The sequence below is a fragment of the Heterodontus francisci genome, chromosome 5, assembly GCF_036365525.1.
Source record: "Heterodontus francisci isolate sHetFra1 chromosome 5, sHetFra1.hap1, whole genome shotgun sequence".
In the NCBI taxonomy this organism is placed as follows: domain Eukaryota; kingdom Metazoa; phylum Chordata; class Chondrichthyes; order Heterodontiformes; family Heterodontidae; genus Heterodontus; species Heterodontus francisci.
The window spans coordinates 57,318,803-57,337,335 of NC_090375.1; the positions used below are offsets into that span (position 1 = coordinate 57,318,803).

General features: G+C 43.9%; 1 protein-coding gene across 3 annotated transcripts in view; it reads right to left on the reverse strand.

Annotated features, from left to right (window-relative positions):
- Positions 1 to 2,976: 2,976 nt before the first annotated feature.
- LOC137369855 (unconventional myosin-Id-like) overlaps positions 2,977 to 18,533 on the reverse strand; it is a 172,103-nt gene continuing 156,546 nt past the window's right edge. For 2 of the 3 annotated variants that reach the window (XR_010975028.1, XR_010975029.1), the window contains 2 exons: positions 4,691 to 5,023; positions 3,150 to 3,210 (listed from right to left, as the gene is read on the reverse strand). Coding sequence is in view for 1 of the 3 variants with exons in the window: in XM_068031483.1 (XP_067887584.1) it covers positions 3,054 to 3,210 (157 nt within the window). In the remaining 2 variants the exon portion in view is untranslated. Of the gene's footprint in view, positions 3,211 to 4,690; positions 5,024 to 18,533 lie in introns of all 3 variants that reach the window. The other variant, XM_068031483.1, reaches the window with a different exon arrangement.

The window sequence follows — 18,533 nt, forward strand, 5'->3', positions numbered from 1 at the left end:
AGGTATAATTCAGTGAGTAAGATTATGTCAGGCTGTTGCTTGACTAATCTGTGGAACAGCTCTCCCAATTTTGGCACAAGTCCACAGATGTTAGTGAGGAAGACTTTACAGGGTTGACTGGGCAGGGTTTGCCTTTGATGTTGCTGGTACCTGGTTTGAAGCCTGATGGTCTGTTCGCTTTTATTCTTATGAAACATTTCCGTAGTAGTTTAATACATCTGAGTGGCTTGCTGGGTCATTTAAGAGTGCAGATGAGAGTCAGCCACATTGCTATAGTTCTGGAGTCAATTGTAGGCCAGTCCGAGTAAGGATGGCAGATTTCCTTCCCTGATGTGAACTGGGTGGGTTTTTATGTCAATTTGGTAGTTTCATGATAATCATTTCTGAGAGTAGATTTTTTTTTCCAGATTTATTAATTAATTAAATTTAAATTCCCCCAGCTGTTGTGGTGGTATTTGAATTCGTGGCCTGAATTTTACCACTGGCTTCAAGACCCTGACATTGGGCTAAAAAGCAAGTCCCAAGCCCACGCTTGCCAGCAGTGGGACCTACTCATCCAATTAAGTACAGTGAACAGGCTCCTAATGCTGCTAGCCCAATCAGAGAGACTTCGGAAGTTCAGACAGGTAAGTTACAAAAATGAAAATTTCAGGGGGTCCGAGGGGAAACCCCTCCGGGAAGATCATTGGGGCCATAGTGCCTGCCTTCCCTGCTCGCGGACCCCTCTTTGTGCCTTGGAGCCTCTTGCTCTGATGGCCTTCCAGGCTGCTGCAGGGAGGCAGCCTCCATTCAGCTGGTGGCCTCCCCACATGCTGGGGTGGGGGAAGGGGGTGGGGTTCGCTCCACCATTGGCAAAACGCTGGTGTCTCTGTAAAATGGCCTCTAATAGGGCCTTTAAGTATGCAAATTGGTTGCCCGCCTCCTTGGAGTGGGTAGCCAATCAGTATCGCAGCCCGCCACTGGGAAAAGGCTCCGGCAGCGGGACTGCATCGGAAGACATCCCAGCACAGGTCCCCGCTGTTTCACTGGTCCCCTTGCCTCCCTGTCCACCATCCAGTGTCTGGTAAAATTCTGTCCCATGTCTTTGGACCATTAGATGGGTCTCTGGATTACCAGTCCAATAACATTACCACTATACTACTGTTCCTTAGGTACCAAATAGGGGATCTAAGCATAGAGGCAGAAGGCATGGCTGAGGTGCTAAATGAACACTTTGCATCTGACTTTGCCAAGGAAGAAGATGCTGCCAGAGTCATAGTGAGCGGGGAGGTCATTGAGATGCTGGATAGGCTAAAAATTGATAAAGGCGAGGCACTAGAAAGGCTGGCTGTACTTAAAGTTGATAAGTCACCAGGACCAGATGGGATGCATCTGAGAATACCGAGGGAAGTAAGGGTGGAAATTGCAGAGATGCTGGCCATAATCTTCCAATCCTCTTTCAATAAGGGGTGATGTCATAGCGCTGGAGAATTGTGAATGTTATACCCTTGTTCAAAAAAAGGGTGTAAGGATAAGTTCAACAACTATCAGCCAGTCAGTTTAACCTCAGTGGTGGGAAAGCTTTTAGAAATGATAATCATGGACAAAATTAACAGTCATATGGACAAGTGTAGATTAATTAAGGAAAGCCAACACAGATTTGTTAAACACGAATTGTGTTTAACTAATTTGATGGGGTTTTTTGATGAGCTAGCAGAGATAGTTCATGAAGTAACGCGGTTGATGTAATCTATATGGCTTCCAAAAGGCATTTGATAAAGTACCACATAACAGGCTTGCCAGCAAAGTTGAAGCCCATGGAATAAAAGGGAAAGTGGCAGTATGGATATGAAGTTGGCTGAGTGACAGAAAACAGAGAGTAGTGGTGAACGGTTGTTACATCAGGCTGGAGGAAGGTATATAGTGGGGTTCCCCAGGGGTTGGTACTAGGGCCACTGCTTTTCTTGATCTATTACAATGACCTAGACTTGGGTGTACAGGACACAATTTCAAAGTTTGAGGATGACACAAAACTTGCAAGTATTGTGAACTGTGAGGAGGATAAACTGTGATAAACTTCAAAACACATAGACAGGCTGGTGAAATGGGCAGATGCATGGCAGATGAAAATTAGTGCAGAGAAGTGTGAAGTGGTACATTTTGGTAGGAAGAACAAGGAGAGGCAATATAAAGGGTACAATTCTAAAGGAGCAGACAGAGCTGTGGGCAAATGTGCACAAATTGTTGAAGTTTGCAGGGCACATTGAGAAAGTGGTACATAAAGCATGCAGGATCCTGGGCTTTATCAATTGAGCACAAAAGCAAGGATGTTCTGATGAAACTGTATAAAACACTTGTTTGGCTTCAATTGGGTTGCTGACATTGACCTGCAGGGCACCACACTTTAGGAAAGATGTGAGGGCTTTAAGAGAGGGTGCTGAAAAGATTTAATAGAATGGTTCCAGGGTTGAGGAACTTCAGTTCCTTGGAAAGATCGGAGAACCTGGGGTTGTTCCCCTTAGAGAAGAGAAGCTGAGAGGAGATTTGTAGAGGTGTTCAAAATCTTGAGGAGTATAGAAAGAGTAGATGGAGAGAAACTTCCCATTGGTGAAGGGATTGAGAACCAGAGGACACAGATTGGCAACAGAACCAATGGCAACAAGGAATAACATTTTTACATAGCAAGTGGTTAGGATCTGGAATGCATTTCCTGAGAGTGTAGTGGAGGCAGATTCAATCATGGCTTTCAAAAAGGAATTGGATAAGTGCCTGAAGAGGGAAAAAAAATGCAGAGATACAGAGAAAGAGCAGGGTAGTGGGACTAGCTAAATTGCTCTTGCAGAGCCCCAGCACAGACTCGATGGGCTGAATGGCCTCCTTCTTTGTTGTAACCATTCTATGATTCTAGCCTATGATTCATTCACACAGTTGCCCTGTACGTCATACAACCTAATTTCATTCAATTCTGGACAGGACAGAAAATGGCCAGAGACAAGAGAACAGGAACCTTTTATTAAAAAACACATGCAACATAACATGGTGCTCTCCTACTGAAAGTCTTCTTTCCATGAGAGCTATATTCCCGGCCAGTAAAGCGTAAAGCCCGTACGATTTTTCTTGAAGTGGGGCTGTGTTTGCTCAATTCTCACCTCCACTGCCACTGTGCGTTTTTTGCCATGCATGTTGCAGTGGATCGGGTTGCTGACGTTGACCTGCAGAGGTATCTTATTCCTGGTAAGATAAAAGAGTGAGTCAATAGTAAGAAAGAAAATCCCTAGTTATACTTTGTGGAGGGGAAGTTAGGGTAAATTTTTAGCTCCCAGTACTTTAGGTAGGAAAGTAAGTGATGAGGATGCAAAGAAGCTGGGTGTATGGGCAAGTACATTGCAGATAGAATACAATGTGGTGAAGTGTGATGTTATCCACTTTGGTAGAAAAATTGTAAAATCAGAATATTTTTTGAATGGTGAGAGATTGGGAAATAAATGTTTGTATCCAGAGGGAACTGGGTGTTCTTGTACGTGAATCACAGAAAGTTAACATGCAGGTACAGCAAGCAATTAGGAAGGCAAGTTATATGATAGCCTTCATTGCAAAAGTATTGGAATATAAGAGCAAAAAATTCTTACTACAATCATACAGGCATTAGTGAGGCCACACTTGGAGTACTTTATTCAGTTTTGGTCTCCTTATCTAAGGAAGGATATATTTGCCCTAGAGGGGTTGCAGTGAAGGTTCGCTAGACAGGTGTCTGAGTTCATTGCTCTCCCCTTTTCTAAACAGTGGTGTAACATTAGCAAACCTTTGGTCCCCTGGCACAACACCCATACTGAAGTAGGATTGAAAGATTGCAATTTTAAGATACAAGTTTTCAATGAAAGAGATTTAGGACTGAGAGTAAGAGAAACTTCTTTACGCAGAGAGTTGGGTGGTTGTGGAATTCACTTCCAGGATTACTGGTTGAGGCATAAACTATGTCAACATTCAAGATTAGATTGAATAGATTGATGAAGGGAAAGGGGCTGAAGTAATAAGGAAAGAGTGGGTAAATGTGATTAGAACTCTTTGCTTGTGTGTGTGTAAACATTGGGACATTTACTAATTGGGCTGAATGGCCTCTTTCTGTGTTGTAGCTTTTATGTATATTTATGCTCAGTTCTGGTCCCTAAGACACAAGGGAAATAGTGAAGTCTGGGGATTGGTACAGGGAAGGATCAAGAGTTGAAGGACTGAGGAACGGTTAGAAAATTTCTCCAGCCTTGAAAGGAGACAAATAAGACGGGGCCTTAGAGAGGTTTGTAAGATACTAAATGGAATGAAAAAGTTAATTCCGATGACTACTTTAAGTCAGACCGTTAATGTGGGCCAAAGGGACAACATGGATACATACTGGTCAAAGAAAGGTTCAGGGCTTCACACTCACAGAGGGGCTGATTTTCATTGATTCCTCCTGATGTTAATGGGACTGTAATGGCCTCAAAATGGTGTCAGTAGACTTACCACCCCATTAGCATTGGTTGATGCGGCCAGCTCGATTTTTAAAGGGGCCTAATGTGGGTATTCAAAGAGACTTCATTTTTAGCAGATAGATCCCCTTTAATATGGAAATCAGGCTCCTATGACAGCTCCTTCAGGGCCTACAAAAATAATCTGGGTCACTGCAATTCCAGGACCCCTACCCAACAGGAAAACAACGCTCCCTGCAAATTACCTTGCTGGCAGAGACAGCGTTGGCCCTATCTTGAGGATTCTGTTTGGTGAGGTGTCTTGCAGCTCATCTGCTTGATTTAAAGGAGGCCAGGGCCTCCAATTCGTGGGGGCATCTTCACCGCCAGAATAGGTGGACGATCATGTTCATTCACTAATCAGTCGGGTGCCCAAAATTCAAAACCAACCCCTGCTGACTAATATATGGAACGAGCTCCAGGTAGGGATGTGGGGCCAAAAACTCTGAAGTCGTTCAAGAGGCTGCTGAACATTGTTCTGGAAGGGTAGGTAGTCTATGGAAGGATGAACTAGAATGATCTCCCTTATTTTCACATATCTGTATGAAATATTAAAAACAAATTAGCAACCGATCAGGGCAGAAACAGAGCAAGAGTCAAAAGCCAGACTGTTTTCCTTCTATAATGTGTTCAGAGAATGGGCTCATTCAGACATTCGCAGGGCCTCTTGATCAAATTATCCATTGGGTTCACCCAAGGCCGCCTTTGCACAAAAGGAGTGCTGTGGCATTCTGACTCTTCCAGTGCGGTGCACCCTGTTTCTCCTCCTGTTTGTCTCAAAAAAAGACTTTTCTTCTGTGTGGTCATGCTCAGACATGATAGGATGTTACTGCCACAGACAATTCTTGAATTCAATAGGACTCTGGTCTCAGTAGGAGTCTTGGTTAATGCATCATTACAGAATTGTCCCAGGGTTCACAGCCTGCTGGGTCTTTGACTGGCTACTGGAGCAAAAAAATCAGCATTAAAGACATTGGACAGAGAATGGGCCCTTGTGTAAGTTTTAGATTCCAGTTACAGAATTCTAAATTGTAAGCATTGCCTCACAAGAAAAATTCTCCAAGTTGTTCCTCTCGAACTCATTCAATCAAGCTAACAGTCACACCCAACCATCAGCATTCTGGAGGGGCGGGGGGGGGGGGGGGGGAGTGGAGAGGGCATTCAGTTAACGTGCCAGTGTTTGCTGCTGAGAATCAGTCCAGACCAGGTCTCTCTAGACAAGATGTGTGACAAATGCACGAGAACAGATATCTCTCAGCTCTGCCCAATCCTAAAAGCGGGGATTGTGAGAACAGTAGAGGCAACAATCAAGAAGCAATTCTTTGCACAAAGCATGGTGCAAATCAGGAACTCTCTTCTCCAAAACTGATACTTTTGGCTTGTATTCACTTGATTTTAGACAATTGAGAGGTGATCTGATTGAGGTGATAAAGGGATTCAATAATGTAGGTCCAGAGAAACTATTGTTTGCTGGTGGACAACATCCAAAGCAAGATGGTATAATCTTAAAATTAGAGCCAGGCTGTGTAGGAGTGAAACCTGGAAGTACTTCTTCACACAAAAAGTAGTCGAAATTTGATACATTCTCCCCAAAAGGCAGTCACTGCTGGATCAATTTAAATAATCAACACTGAGATTGATAGATTTTTGTAAGGGTATTAAAAGATTTGGAGAAAAGGCAGGTAAATGAAATTAAGGGACAGATCAGCCATGATTTAATTGAATGCTGGTTCAGGCTTTAGGGCCTGAATTGCCTTCTCCTGTTCTTATAGTTCAATCCCTGCCATTAGTGTTGGGAAGGCTGCTGAAAGGAGAGAATGATTCAGGTAGATGGGGAGAAGGGAAATAAAAGGGTCAAATGTCCTACACTATTTTTATCAATGAGAATTAACCCAGCCAGACAATGGACTGAATTTGTGACTCATCAGTCCTCCATGGTTTAATTACAGACTGAGTAATGCCTCAGTACCTCAGTACTGCACTGAAGTATCAGCCCGCATTTTGTGCTCAATTCTCTGGAATGGGACATGAACCTTTTGACTCCGAGATAAGAGTGTATCCACTGAGCCACCTAAATTTTAATGCCTGTGTGCTCAGCACCCAGATTCATTGACTGGAGTTTGGGGCAGAGAGAATCAAAAGCACGACATGATGTTTCCTGTTATTTATACAGCAGGAGGGAAGGGAGGCTGACGAACTCCAGCCTTTCAGATATGCCATTGTTTGGATGAGATGTTAAGCCCAGGGCCCAGCCTGTTTCGGTGAACATAAAGATCCGGTAGCACCATTGGAAGAGCAGGAGAGTTCTCCAAGGTTTCCTGGGCCAACAATCTTCCCTCAACCAACACCACAAACCTCCCCCCACTCCCAGAGCATCCCCCTCGACCCCTGCGCACACACGCAAACACACACACACACACATTACCTGGCTATTGGGCTCATTGCAATTTGTGGGATATTACTGGTATAAAATGTCACATTTGTCTGCACAGCAACTCCAAAAGTAATTCATTGTGTAAAACACTGGTGGGATGTTGGGGTGAAAGTATTGATTGATCCGATACGGTCACAGAGAAACAATTCATTGTCTCACTTCAACTTGACCTTCTACCCCTTCCACCCCATCCTATAAAATCTCAAAGAGGTTTGCAAAATACTTCCTGCCAAGAGTTGGGATAAATTTCCCTGAATTTGGGTGTGTCAGATTTGTGGCCCAGCCTGATTTTCTGCCCATTGAAAGTAAATGGACTGAAAATCCCAGGAGCAGTTAACTGGGCTTGTGAATTTTCAATATGCGAAAGCTTGCTTCTGGTGCATGGACCTCTGTCCTGGAGCATTCAGGAGAAAAAGACTATCTCAGTAGCTCTTTAAATTATCACATTTTGGGGAAATTGGGTGGTGCATTGTGTCTGCATACTTGTGCTTCCCCGCTGGATCCAGATCCATTCAACATGGAGGGATTTTAAGAGCCCTATTTGAAATGAGTATGGCCAGTCTCAGTCTAAGCTCACAGCAGACTTGGCACTAATTGGAATGCTCACGCAGAGGAGGTGTATCTAACCTATGCTGAATCTCACCTGCGAGTGTTTGATACGACAGTTGAGAAAACAAGAAGAAATAGGAGCAGGAGTAGACCATATGGCCCATTGAGCCTGCTCCACCATTCAATACAATTAGGCTTCAACTCCACTTTCCTGCCTGCTCGTCATATCCCTTGATTCCATGAGAGGCCAAAAGTCTGTCTATCCCAGCCTTAAATATATTCAACGATGGAGCATCACAACCCTTTGGCGTAGAGAATTCCAAAGATTCATAACCCTTGGAGTGAAGTAATTTCTCCTCATCTCAATCCTTAATGATCAGCCCCTTACCCTGAAACTGTGCCCCCGTGTTTTAGGGGGAGATTTGCTCTGTATACAACCCATGTTGTACCTACCCATGGAGTGTTTGGTGCAACAGTGTAGAGGGAGCATTGCTTTGTATCTAACATGTATTGTAACTACCCTGGGAGTGTTTGATGGAACAGTGTAAAGGGATCTTTGCTCTGTATCTAAGCTGTACTGTACCTGGTCTGGCAATGCTTAATACTGACAATGATTGCTGTAAATAAGAATGTATCCCATTCCCTAGGGCTATCACCTCAATGAGCACTAAGAGAAAAAAATGACACCTTTAATTAAGGAGACTGCTTTGCATCCTGGATATGCTCAACATACACAAACAAAAAGTGATGATGGGTCCCCATGAGGTTCCCTTGCTCACCATTGTCTCTCTCTGGGTCTCAAATGACTTGTTAATTCAGCTAAACTGCTTGTTAAAGAGAGAATGATCCCTTACCCACTGAAAGCTTTTCAATATGGTACACTGATTTTGGCAATATAGGAATGAACAAGTTGCATATAAAATGCTCCTTATCATATCCTCAAACTATCCGAGCCAATTAATTAGCAGTCTGGATATGGTAATATGTTGTTGAGTTGTGAGTTAAAATTCCACCACAGTAATTTATAACACTTTATAAATCTGGTAACTTCTAGACTAGTGGCAGAAAATGACTATGAAAGTTGTTGGATTGCTTTAGAAAAAACACCTGGATCACTAATGTCCTTCAAGGGAGCCTGGCCTGTTTGTGACTCCAGTCCTATACTACATGGTTGATTCTTAATATTCTTGGGGCAAAGGGAACATTGACAGTTTTGCCTACATCCCAAATTAATTTGCTTTTTTGGGAGTGTTGGCCAGGGCATATTCCCATTCTTTGAACAGAAGTTGCCACCAGCGTGCTGAACGGGAGTCATATTGAAGCGTGCCAGTCACAGCTGGCCAATATTGGCTGGTGCCGATGCCGAGCCAGCCAGAAGTAGGTCCTGGGGATGGTAGGAGCAGTTGAAATCGAGCTGGGGGGTTGAGCTTGGACAAGCAGCGACCCACAGTGTGGAGCCAAGACAAGGGCACCTGCTATTTATATTTTCTCCTGTGTGTGAAGCACCTTTAAAGGTATGACATATATGTTCTTGTTATTCATCGTCAGTGTTGTTGCTGGTGACCTGAGCCAACACCTAGGTTTTGCAGTTTGCCGTAATGCCCACACCCCCAACCAACATCCCCACCACGCCCCTCCCCCCAATGCCACTAACTCCATAATGTGTCAATGTGATCTTCTGGACTAGTTTCGAATGCCTGAGGGGGTTGGAGAAGGATTTTCCAGAATTTATTTTCCCCCGATTGGCTCTGGTTTTATATCTCTTTCTTTTATCTATCCCAGGAGATTCCATGGCTGTGGGAGGAGGTGGGATGGGAGGTGGGTATGAAATACCCAGTCAATGATACTCCAGGCATCATGAGGGGGGAGGGGGCAGGTTGGGTGGACCTACTGGTCTTTTCCCTCACACTACATTCATATATTTTGAAAATCCCTTATTCAGTCTTCTCACTGAAATCTTCCACCCTAAATGTGATGATAAAAGTGCAATTTTAATGTTTGGAACATTTGGGAGGAGGGGGCTGTGGATTTCAGCTCTTCAGAATGAGAAACAGGAATGGGTGAGGGGTACAAGCAGTAGTACAACCTTTCCTATACACAAGTTATCGATGGAGAGAAGCATCGCTTGACACTCTCACTGTATGTCTCTCACGAAACAAGTCCATTACTTCAGCTTTTTAAATGAGCTTACCTCTGTTGCCTAGCAACCGTTGCCTAGGTGTTGAGAAAGGAGACAACCTCGTCCCCGACAGACTGCTGATGTTAAATAAAAAATTTCAGCCATCTGTGAGAGATCCAGAAGTGGGAAAATTCCCTTTATACTGAGAGGATAGAGTGATGGATTTGGAAAATCTTATTCCCACCCCTTGCAGTTGCTGTTGCTTTTCCTCGTTCACTTTTCTGAAGGTGTTGACCCTTGCAGGGGCACAGCTCCAATGGTTCTGAAGTGTGATTCTAGACAGTAGCATCAACAGGGACCTCAACTATAGGGGGCATTGCAAATGAACAAGCATACAAAAAGGATGGACAGAGAAGATCAGCTGTCTTATTCAGCAAATATGCGACTAGGCAAACAATATCCAGTGCTCCTGACTAGCCAGCTGTTTCATAACTGGAACAGGAAAAATTCACAGATTAAATAAAAACCTAGGCCACAACTGCACCCTCACTTGGTGCCTGCCTACACACAGATGGAGCCTGCAGCCAGTAACCAGCAGTGGAAATCCTGGCTAAATTAATTCCTCCTTAATCCAGGGGCATAAAGCCAACTGAAATACTCTTAATGGCTGAGATTGACTGACTGTTCTCAGAGGCATTGGGATTTCAAGGGAGTTTTTAAAAAAATGTATGCTTGGGATTTAGGCATCGCTGGCCAGGCTAGCATCTATTCCCCATTCTTAGTGGCCATGAAAAGGTGGTAGGCCTTCTCCTTGAACTGTTACTGTCCATATGGAGAGGGTACTCCTACAATGCCATTAGGTAGGGAATCACAGCTGAGTAGTCCGTCCAATTTTCTTCTTGTTAATCTTTGCAATGGTTTAACATACTGAATGGCTTGCTAGGCTTCTTCAGTGGGCAGTTAAGAGTCAACCACATTGATGAGGGACTAGAGCCACATATGATCCAGGCTGGGTAAGGTTTCCTTCCCGAAAGGAGATTAGTTAACCAGGTGGGTTTTTATAGCAATCGAACAGCTTCATGGTTATTTCTGCTGATACCAGCTCATTTATTTGCAGATTGATTTTTTGAAATGGATTCAAATTCTCAAAATACCAAGGTGGGATTTGCACTCAGTTCGCTAGGGTATAAGTGCAAGTGTTTATTTCTTTTTTTTTTCATATTACTAGTTCAGTAACGTAACTGCTACATTACCATACCACATCAGGGAAGTGCAAGAAATGTACAGATAAAATATATATAAAATAAAATTTGAACATTTCCATCTTTAGTTGGGCAGGCCAGGCCTTTGTGAATCTGCCTTTCTATAGCCTGTTGGTCCTGCAGAAGATTGGAGTTTAGGAAACTGTTAAACCCCTATTTTTATTTTATTTTTGGTTCCACTTTAACAAAGAAAGACAATGGGGCAGGAATTTCTCAGCCTTTCTGGTAGGCCTTAAACTTGCTCTTGATAGGTAAGTGACATGGAGGAAGTTGGGACTCCATTCATTGGGAACCCCTGTGACTTTTTAAAAATTTGTTTGTGGGATGTGGGCATCACTGACTGGGGCCAGCATTTATTGCCCATCCCTAACTGCCCTTGAACTGAATGGCTTCCTAGGCCATTTAAGAGTTAATCACATTGCTGTGGGTCTGGAGTCACATGTAGGCCAGACCAGGTAAGGACAGCAGATTTCCTTCCCTAAAGGGCATTAGTGAACCAGATGGGCTTTTACAACAATTGACAATGGTTTCATGGTCACCATTAGCTTTTAGTTCCAGATTTATTAATTGAATTCAAATTTGCCGTGGTGGGATTTGAACCCATGCCCTCAGAGCATTAACCTGGGTTCTGGATTACTAGTCCAGTGACATTACCACTATGCCACCACCTCCCCTTCAGCCTGGAGGAAGGTAAGTGCACTTGTAAATGTCAGTATTCCAGAGGGAGGCGGGATACCTGCCCCTCTTTGGACTGAGGTGCCAACTTTAGGGCCTAGGCCAGGTTCATGGTCTGGGCACACAAAAATGTAAGGCAATCAAATGTTTAAAATATTTAATTTGCTTGCCCTTATAAAAGAGGCTGAGTCTGACTGTATGAGAATCAATAGCCCACCAGCCCCAGAAGATTCAGACTCAGCACCAAGTGGTGCTCGTTGCAAAGAGTATGAGTTAAATAATATCATCCCCACTGTCCCGATGATCATTAAGGCCACATCTTGTGCTATTCCAGGTAAGTCAGGCACCTGAACTGTATGTAGTTTTTAATGAGGTGACCTCTCACTGACCAATCATACTCAGCAGCAGGCTGGATGTCAACATAATTTGCCAGGATCATTCCCCTAAGGAATTTCTGGGTAATAATACACTTGCTGCCATTTTTCCCTGCATCATGCACCGTCCCTACCAATCACACTCCCAGATCCTTCGTCAATCATAGTGACAGCTATGTGCAATTTTTCTGAATGAGGGCCAGGCTCTTTCATGCAAGGCTCTTGTTAACTTCCCACCACTTGGCAGCTGAATAGAGTGGAGTCAAAGGTATTACTTGGACTCCAGATGGAAACCTAACAAGCCAACTGCGGGTTCCTACAAGCTAAAATTGCCTGTTTCAGTCCTTCAGATGAGATCTTAAAACTGAGATGTTAGGCTTCGTTAGGATATAAAAGATCCCATGGTATCATTTAAAGGAGAACTTATCAGCTCTGCCTCAGTTAGTGGTACTCTTGCCTTTGAGTCAGATGGTTGTGGGTATAAGTTTCAATCCACAGCACAAAATTTCAGTTGATGATTCAGTGTAGCACTAAGGGAGTGCTGCACTTTTGCAAGTGCTGCTTTTTGAATGAGATGGCAAACTGAGGCCCCGTCTGCCATCTCAGGCGAAAGATCCCTTGGTATTCTTCACCGAGTTCTTCCAGTGTCCTTGCCAATATTTATTGTGTAACCAACATCATTAAAACTGATTACCTGGTCATTATTTCATTGTTGTTTTTGAGTTCTTGCTGTGCGTAAATTAGGTGCCATGTTTCGCTACATAACAACAGTGACCAAGCTTCAGACATTATTAATTGGCTGTGAAGCACTTTGGGATGTCCAGAGGTTGCTATATAAATGCAAATTTGTTCCTTGGTTCTCCTGGAGATCTGTTCAACGCTCCTCCCTCACCTAACACCACCAAGAAAAATGCAAATGGAATGGCATTGATCTGGGGCAGGATTTTGTGTTTTGAGTTGGTACCCCAATGTCAGGGTCAAATGTAGGTCCCAACCCCGCACTGTGTCAGGAGCAGTCACCCTACATGGATTATGTTTAGAGATACAGCACTGAATCAGGCCCTTCGGCCCACCGAGTCTGTGCCGACCATCAACCACCCATTATGCCTGGATTAGACAATTAGTGGCCAGAGGGTGTGCTCGCTGTTGGAGGCAGTACAGAGAAGGTTTACTAGACTAATACCTGGAATGGACGGGCTGTCTTATGAGGAAAGATTAGACAGGCTAGGCTTGTATCCGCTGGAATTTAGAAGAGTAAGAGGCGACTTGATTGAAACATATAAGATCCTGAGGGGTCTTGACAGGGTGGATGTGGAAAGAATATTTCCCCTTGTGGGAGAATCTAGAACTAGGGGTCACTGTTTAAAAATAAGGTGTCACCCGTTTAAGACAGAGATGAGGAGAAATTCTTTCTTTCTGAGGGTCGTGAGTCTTTGGAATTCTCTTCCTCGAAAAGCAGGGCAAGCAGAGTCTTTGAATATTTTTAAGGCAGAGGTAGATAGATTCTTGATAAGCAAGGGGGTGGAAGTTTATTGAGGGTATGTAGAAATGTGGATTAATCAGCTCAGCCATGAACTTATTGAATGGTGGGGCTGAGTGGTCTACTCCTGCTCCTAATTCATATGTTCATATATTAAGGATAGCAGATAGGCTCTCGAAGCTGGGTGGCCTATAGGGCTCATCCTGAGATACTCTCTCAGCAACTTTAAAAAATTTGAAATAAATAAACAGCTACAGCTCTGCTGGGTCACCATTGTGGAGGGGGTACCTCCTACACAGGGCAGCCCATGGCTGCGGCTGTGGCCAGGTAGGCTGGGGGAGCCTCAAAGGTATTGTGGAGAGCTGGCTCCTGGGTCTGCCGCCTCCAGACAGCTGCTGTGCTCCCAGACCGTGAAGGGCCCACAGGCTGACTGTAAAATTCCATTGGCCTCAGATAAATGACTATAATTGGCCTTTAAACTATATTGACAAGCTACCTGTCGCTTGTGGGTGGGTAGCTCTCCGCCCCCAATCTGGCCTTTGGGCAAATGGCTTGGGGGTGGGATGGTGCTGGCAAACCGGTACACTGGTTGGCAGTGCCGGCCTGCCCGCCTCCGTTCCTGCCCCCATTTTGGGACAAAATCCTGCCCCTCGTTTCTGCTTGTGGAGCTACCTTGGTGCAGAATGGCTGCTATATTCCCCTTCCCAAAAATTGTCACTGCACTTCAAAAAGTAATTAATTTCATGAAGTGCTTTGTGTTACACTTCCATTTTTTGTTAAATTTTGAGGACCTGTGTTTTATTTGGGAAACCTGAAAAGGATACCAAGGATTTTTTTTTCACTGGGGTCATTGAAAGGACTGAGAAGTCTTGTTTGCAAACAACATGTACTGGAAGTCACCTGTCTTCAGATAAATACCCAGCAGGAGCTTTTTTTACTTGCAGACTATGTTTACAGAGAAGTGCCAGGACATGATTTTTAGGGATCAGGACGCTCAACCTTTGAGATATTGTTTTAAAAAACTGTTTTAAAAACCAGCCAAGACAGCAGCCCCCAACTCAGCCTTTCACATCTCTTTGAAAAGCCTATCAGCTTTTCCATCTCTTTGAGAAGCTCTTAGAAGTAAGTGTAAGAAATAGAGAAATTGGAGCTACCTTCGTCCTGAAAGGCCTGCTTAAAACCCGTTGCCACATTTCTCCTGAGACGTGGGAAAAACCGGCTGAATAAATCATTGATACCGCCTGAACGAATTTCTCCAGAGAAAGGTTCTAGTGAGAGCTGTCTACACATATTTGGGATGCCAAATCAAAAAAGGGATAACTGACATCTTTCCATATCTTCTCTTTTTTCTTCAATAATTAGCAAGTATTTGGCCAAAGTATTATTTTTGTCTTTTTTTGTAACAGAGCTCTAAAAAGAAAATCTCTATTTTTTCCGGTTAACTGATGTGTGTGTGTGTGTGGCTAAGGTGAAAGGGAACTTTCATATTTCAGTCTATGTGTTAATGTTTTGCTTCATTACTTGTTATGTCTTGTTTTATAATAAACCGATAATTTTGTTGTTTATTAAAGAAACCTGGTTGGTGTATTTTATTCTGGGATAAACAGTAGAGTCTATGATTGACCGTATCGGTAACTGGGTAAACATTGTTGTGACCTGTGGAGAAGTGGAACTTAAAAAGACAGTGCACTCCACCCTCCTTGGTTGTAACATATAATTGGGGCCTCTGTGCAGGATAACCCAATGCCAACGACGTGCAATTATAAGTGGGGAAGTAATAATTGAAAAGAGGAAAAGTAAAAAATAGCCAAGTTTCTTGTACATTGCAGTAAAGTTTACACTACCAGAATTTTGATGCAAGTGCTTTTGTGCAGCAGTTTGGAATAGATTATCAGTTTTTAAAGGCATTGTCCACTGATGAACTGTTAAGTGTGGTGGAGCACTTGAAATTAGAGATTAGACCGAAAACTAGGTGGGCTGAAATTCAGAGACTAGTGGCAGCTGGAGATTGAAGTGAAAGAGCAAGTAGGACGAGTAGAATCGGAAGAAGACAAGGTAAAAACTGGCACAGATTCAGTTGGATAGGAAGAAGTTAGATCTGGAACTTCAGGAGAAGTGGAACTAGAAGAGACAGTGCGCTCCTCCTACATCAGTTGTAACATTTGACATGTTCCTCAGATATGTAGCACAGCTGCACAGGAGGGGAGGAAAAAGAGTGGGAGAGCTATAGTGATAGGGAATTCTATTGTAAGGGATACAGTTAGGCGTTTCTGTGGCCGCAAACGTGACTCCAGGTTGGTATGTTGCCTCCCTGGTGGTAGCGTCAAGGATGTCGCGGAGCGGCTGCAGGACATTCTGAAGGGGGAGGGTGAACAGTCAGAGGTCGTGGTTCACATTGGTACCAACAACATAGGTAGAAAGAGAGATGAGGTCCGACAACAAGAATTTAGGGAGCTAGGTAGCAAATTAAAAAGCAGAACCTCAAAGGTTGTAATCTCTGGATTACTCCTGGTGCCACGTGCTAGTGAGTATAGGAACAGGAGGATAAAGCAGATGAATGCGTGGCTGAAGAGATGGTGCAGGAGGGAGGGCTTTAATTTCCAGGGTCACTGGGTCTGTTTCTGGTGAAGGTGGGACCTGTACAAGTCGGATGGGTTGCACCTGAATCAGAACGGGACCAACATCCTTGCAGGGAGGTTTGCAAGTGCCGTTGGGTGGGGGTTTAAACTAATTTGGCAGGGGGATGGGATGCAGAGTAGAGGTACAGTAGGGGGTGATACACAGCTAAATATAGAAGAGAAACTAAGTCAGTCTGGAAGGCAGAGCAAATATAAACCTGTTAAGGCACAAGCAAATAATGCAAGGCTGGATTGCATCTATTTTAACGCAAGGAGTCTTACAAATAAGGCCGATGAATTGAGGGCATTGATTAACATATGGGAATATGATATTATTGCTATCACAGAGACATGGTTGAGGGAAGGGCAGGACTGGCAGCTCAATATTCCAGGGTATAGAATCTTCACGTGTGATGGTGGGGGGTTGGGGGGGGTGGGGGGGTGGGTGTAAAAGAGGATGTGGCACTGCACTGTTGATCAAGGAGTCAATTACTGCAGTAAGGTGGGATGATAACTTAGAAGGTTCCTCAAATGAGGCCATATGGGTAGAACTTAAAAACAAAAAGGAGGCAATCACTTTGCTGGGAGTGTACTACAGGCCTCCAGTCAGGGAGAAATAACGGAGCAGATATGTAGGCAAATCTCAGAGAGGTGTAAAAATAATAGGTTAATAATAGTAAGGGATTTCGACTTCCCCAATACTGGGATAGTCTTCGGGCAAAAAGTTTAACGGGGCTGGAATTCTTAAAGTGCATCCAGGAGAGATTTTGAGCCAGCACGTAGAAAGTCCTACAAGAGAAGGGGCGGTACTGGACATAATGTTAGGGAATGAAGCAGGACAAGTGGAAGACGTGTCAGTGGGGGAGCATTTCATGGATAGTGACCATAACTCTGTAAGATTTAAGGTAGTTATGGAAAAGGACAAAGATGGACCGGAAATAAAGGTACTGAATTGGGGGAAGGCCGATTTCAATATGATAAAACAGGATCTGGCCAAAGTGGACTGGGAGCAGCTACTTGTAGGAAAGTCTACATCAGACCAGTGGGAGTCATTCAAAAAGGAAATAGTGAGAGTTCAGGGCCAACATGTTCCCGTAAAGGTAAAGGGTAGGACCAATAAGTCCAGGGATGTCAAGGGATATAGAGGATTGGATAAGATAAAAAAAAAAGGAGGCTTATGGCAGATTCAGAGGGTTGAAAACAGTGGAGGCCCCAGAAGAGTATAGAAAGTGTAGGGGGGGGTACTTAAAAAACTTATTAGGAGAGCGAAGAGGGGGCATGAGAAAACATTGGTGGCTAAGATAAAGGAAAATCCCAAGGCGTTTTGTAAGTATATTAAGGGCAAAAGGATAACCAGGGAAAGAGTAGGGCCCATTAAGGACCAAAGTGGCAATCTGTGTGTGGAGCCGGAGGACATAGGTGAGGTTTTAAATGATTACTTTTCATCTGTGTTCACTATGGAGAAGGACAATGTCGGTGTAGAGATCAAGGAGGGGGATTGTCATATACTTGTACAAATTAGCAATGAAAGGGAGGAGGTATTAAATGTTTTAGCAGGCTTAAAAGTGGATAAATCCCCAGGCTCTGTTGAGATGTATCCCAGGCTGTTTTGTAAGGCAAGGGAGGAGATTGCAAGGGCTCTGACACAAATTTTCAAATCCTCTCTGGACACAGGAGAAGTGCCAGGGGACTGGAGGACAGCGAATGTGGTACCTTTATTCAAGAAGGGTAGTAGGAATAAGCCAGGTAATTACAGGCCAGTGAGTCCAACATCAGTGGTGGGGAAACTATTCGAAAAAATTCTGAGGGACAGGATTAATCTCCACTTGGAGAGGCAGGGATTAATCAAGTCAGCATGGCTTTGTCAGGGGGAGATCGTGCCTAACAAATTTGATTGAATTTTTCGAGGAGGTGACTAGGTGTGTAAATGAGGGTAAAGCAGTTGGTGTCGTCTACATGGACATCAGTAAGGCTTCTGTTAAGGTCCTGCATGGGAGATTGGTCAAGAAGGTAAGAGCCCATGGGATCCAGGGCAATTTGGCAAATTGGATCCAAAATTAGCTTAGTGGCAGGAGGTGGAGGGTGATGGTCGAGGGTTGTTTTTACGATTGGAAGCCTGTGACCAGTGGTGTACCGCAGGGATTGGTGCTGGGACCCTTGCTGTTTGTAGTGTACATTAGTAATTTAGACGTGAATAGAGGAGGTATGATCGGTAAGTTCGCAGATGACACGAAAATTGGTGGTGTCATAAATAGTGAAGAGGAAAGCCTTAGATTACAGGATGATATAGATGGGCTGGTAAGATGGGCAGCGCATGGCAAATGGAATGTAATCCATAGAAGTATGAGGTGATGCATTTTTGGAGGACTAACAAGACAAGGGAATATACAATGGATGGTAGGACCATCGGAAGTACAGAAGGTCGGAGAGACCTTGGTGTACTTGTCCATAGATCACTGAAGGCAGCAGCCCAGGTAAATAAGGTGGTTAGGAAGGCATATGGGATACTTGCCTTTATTAACCGAGGCATAGAATATA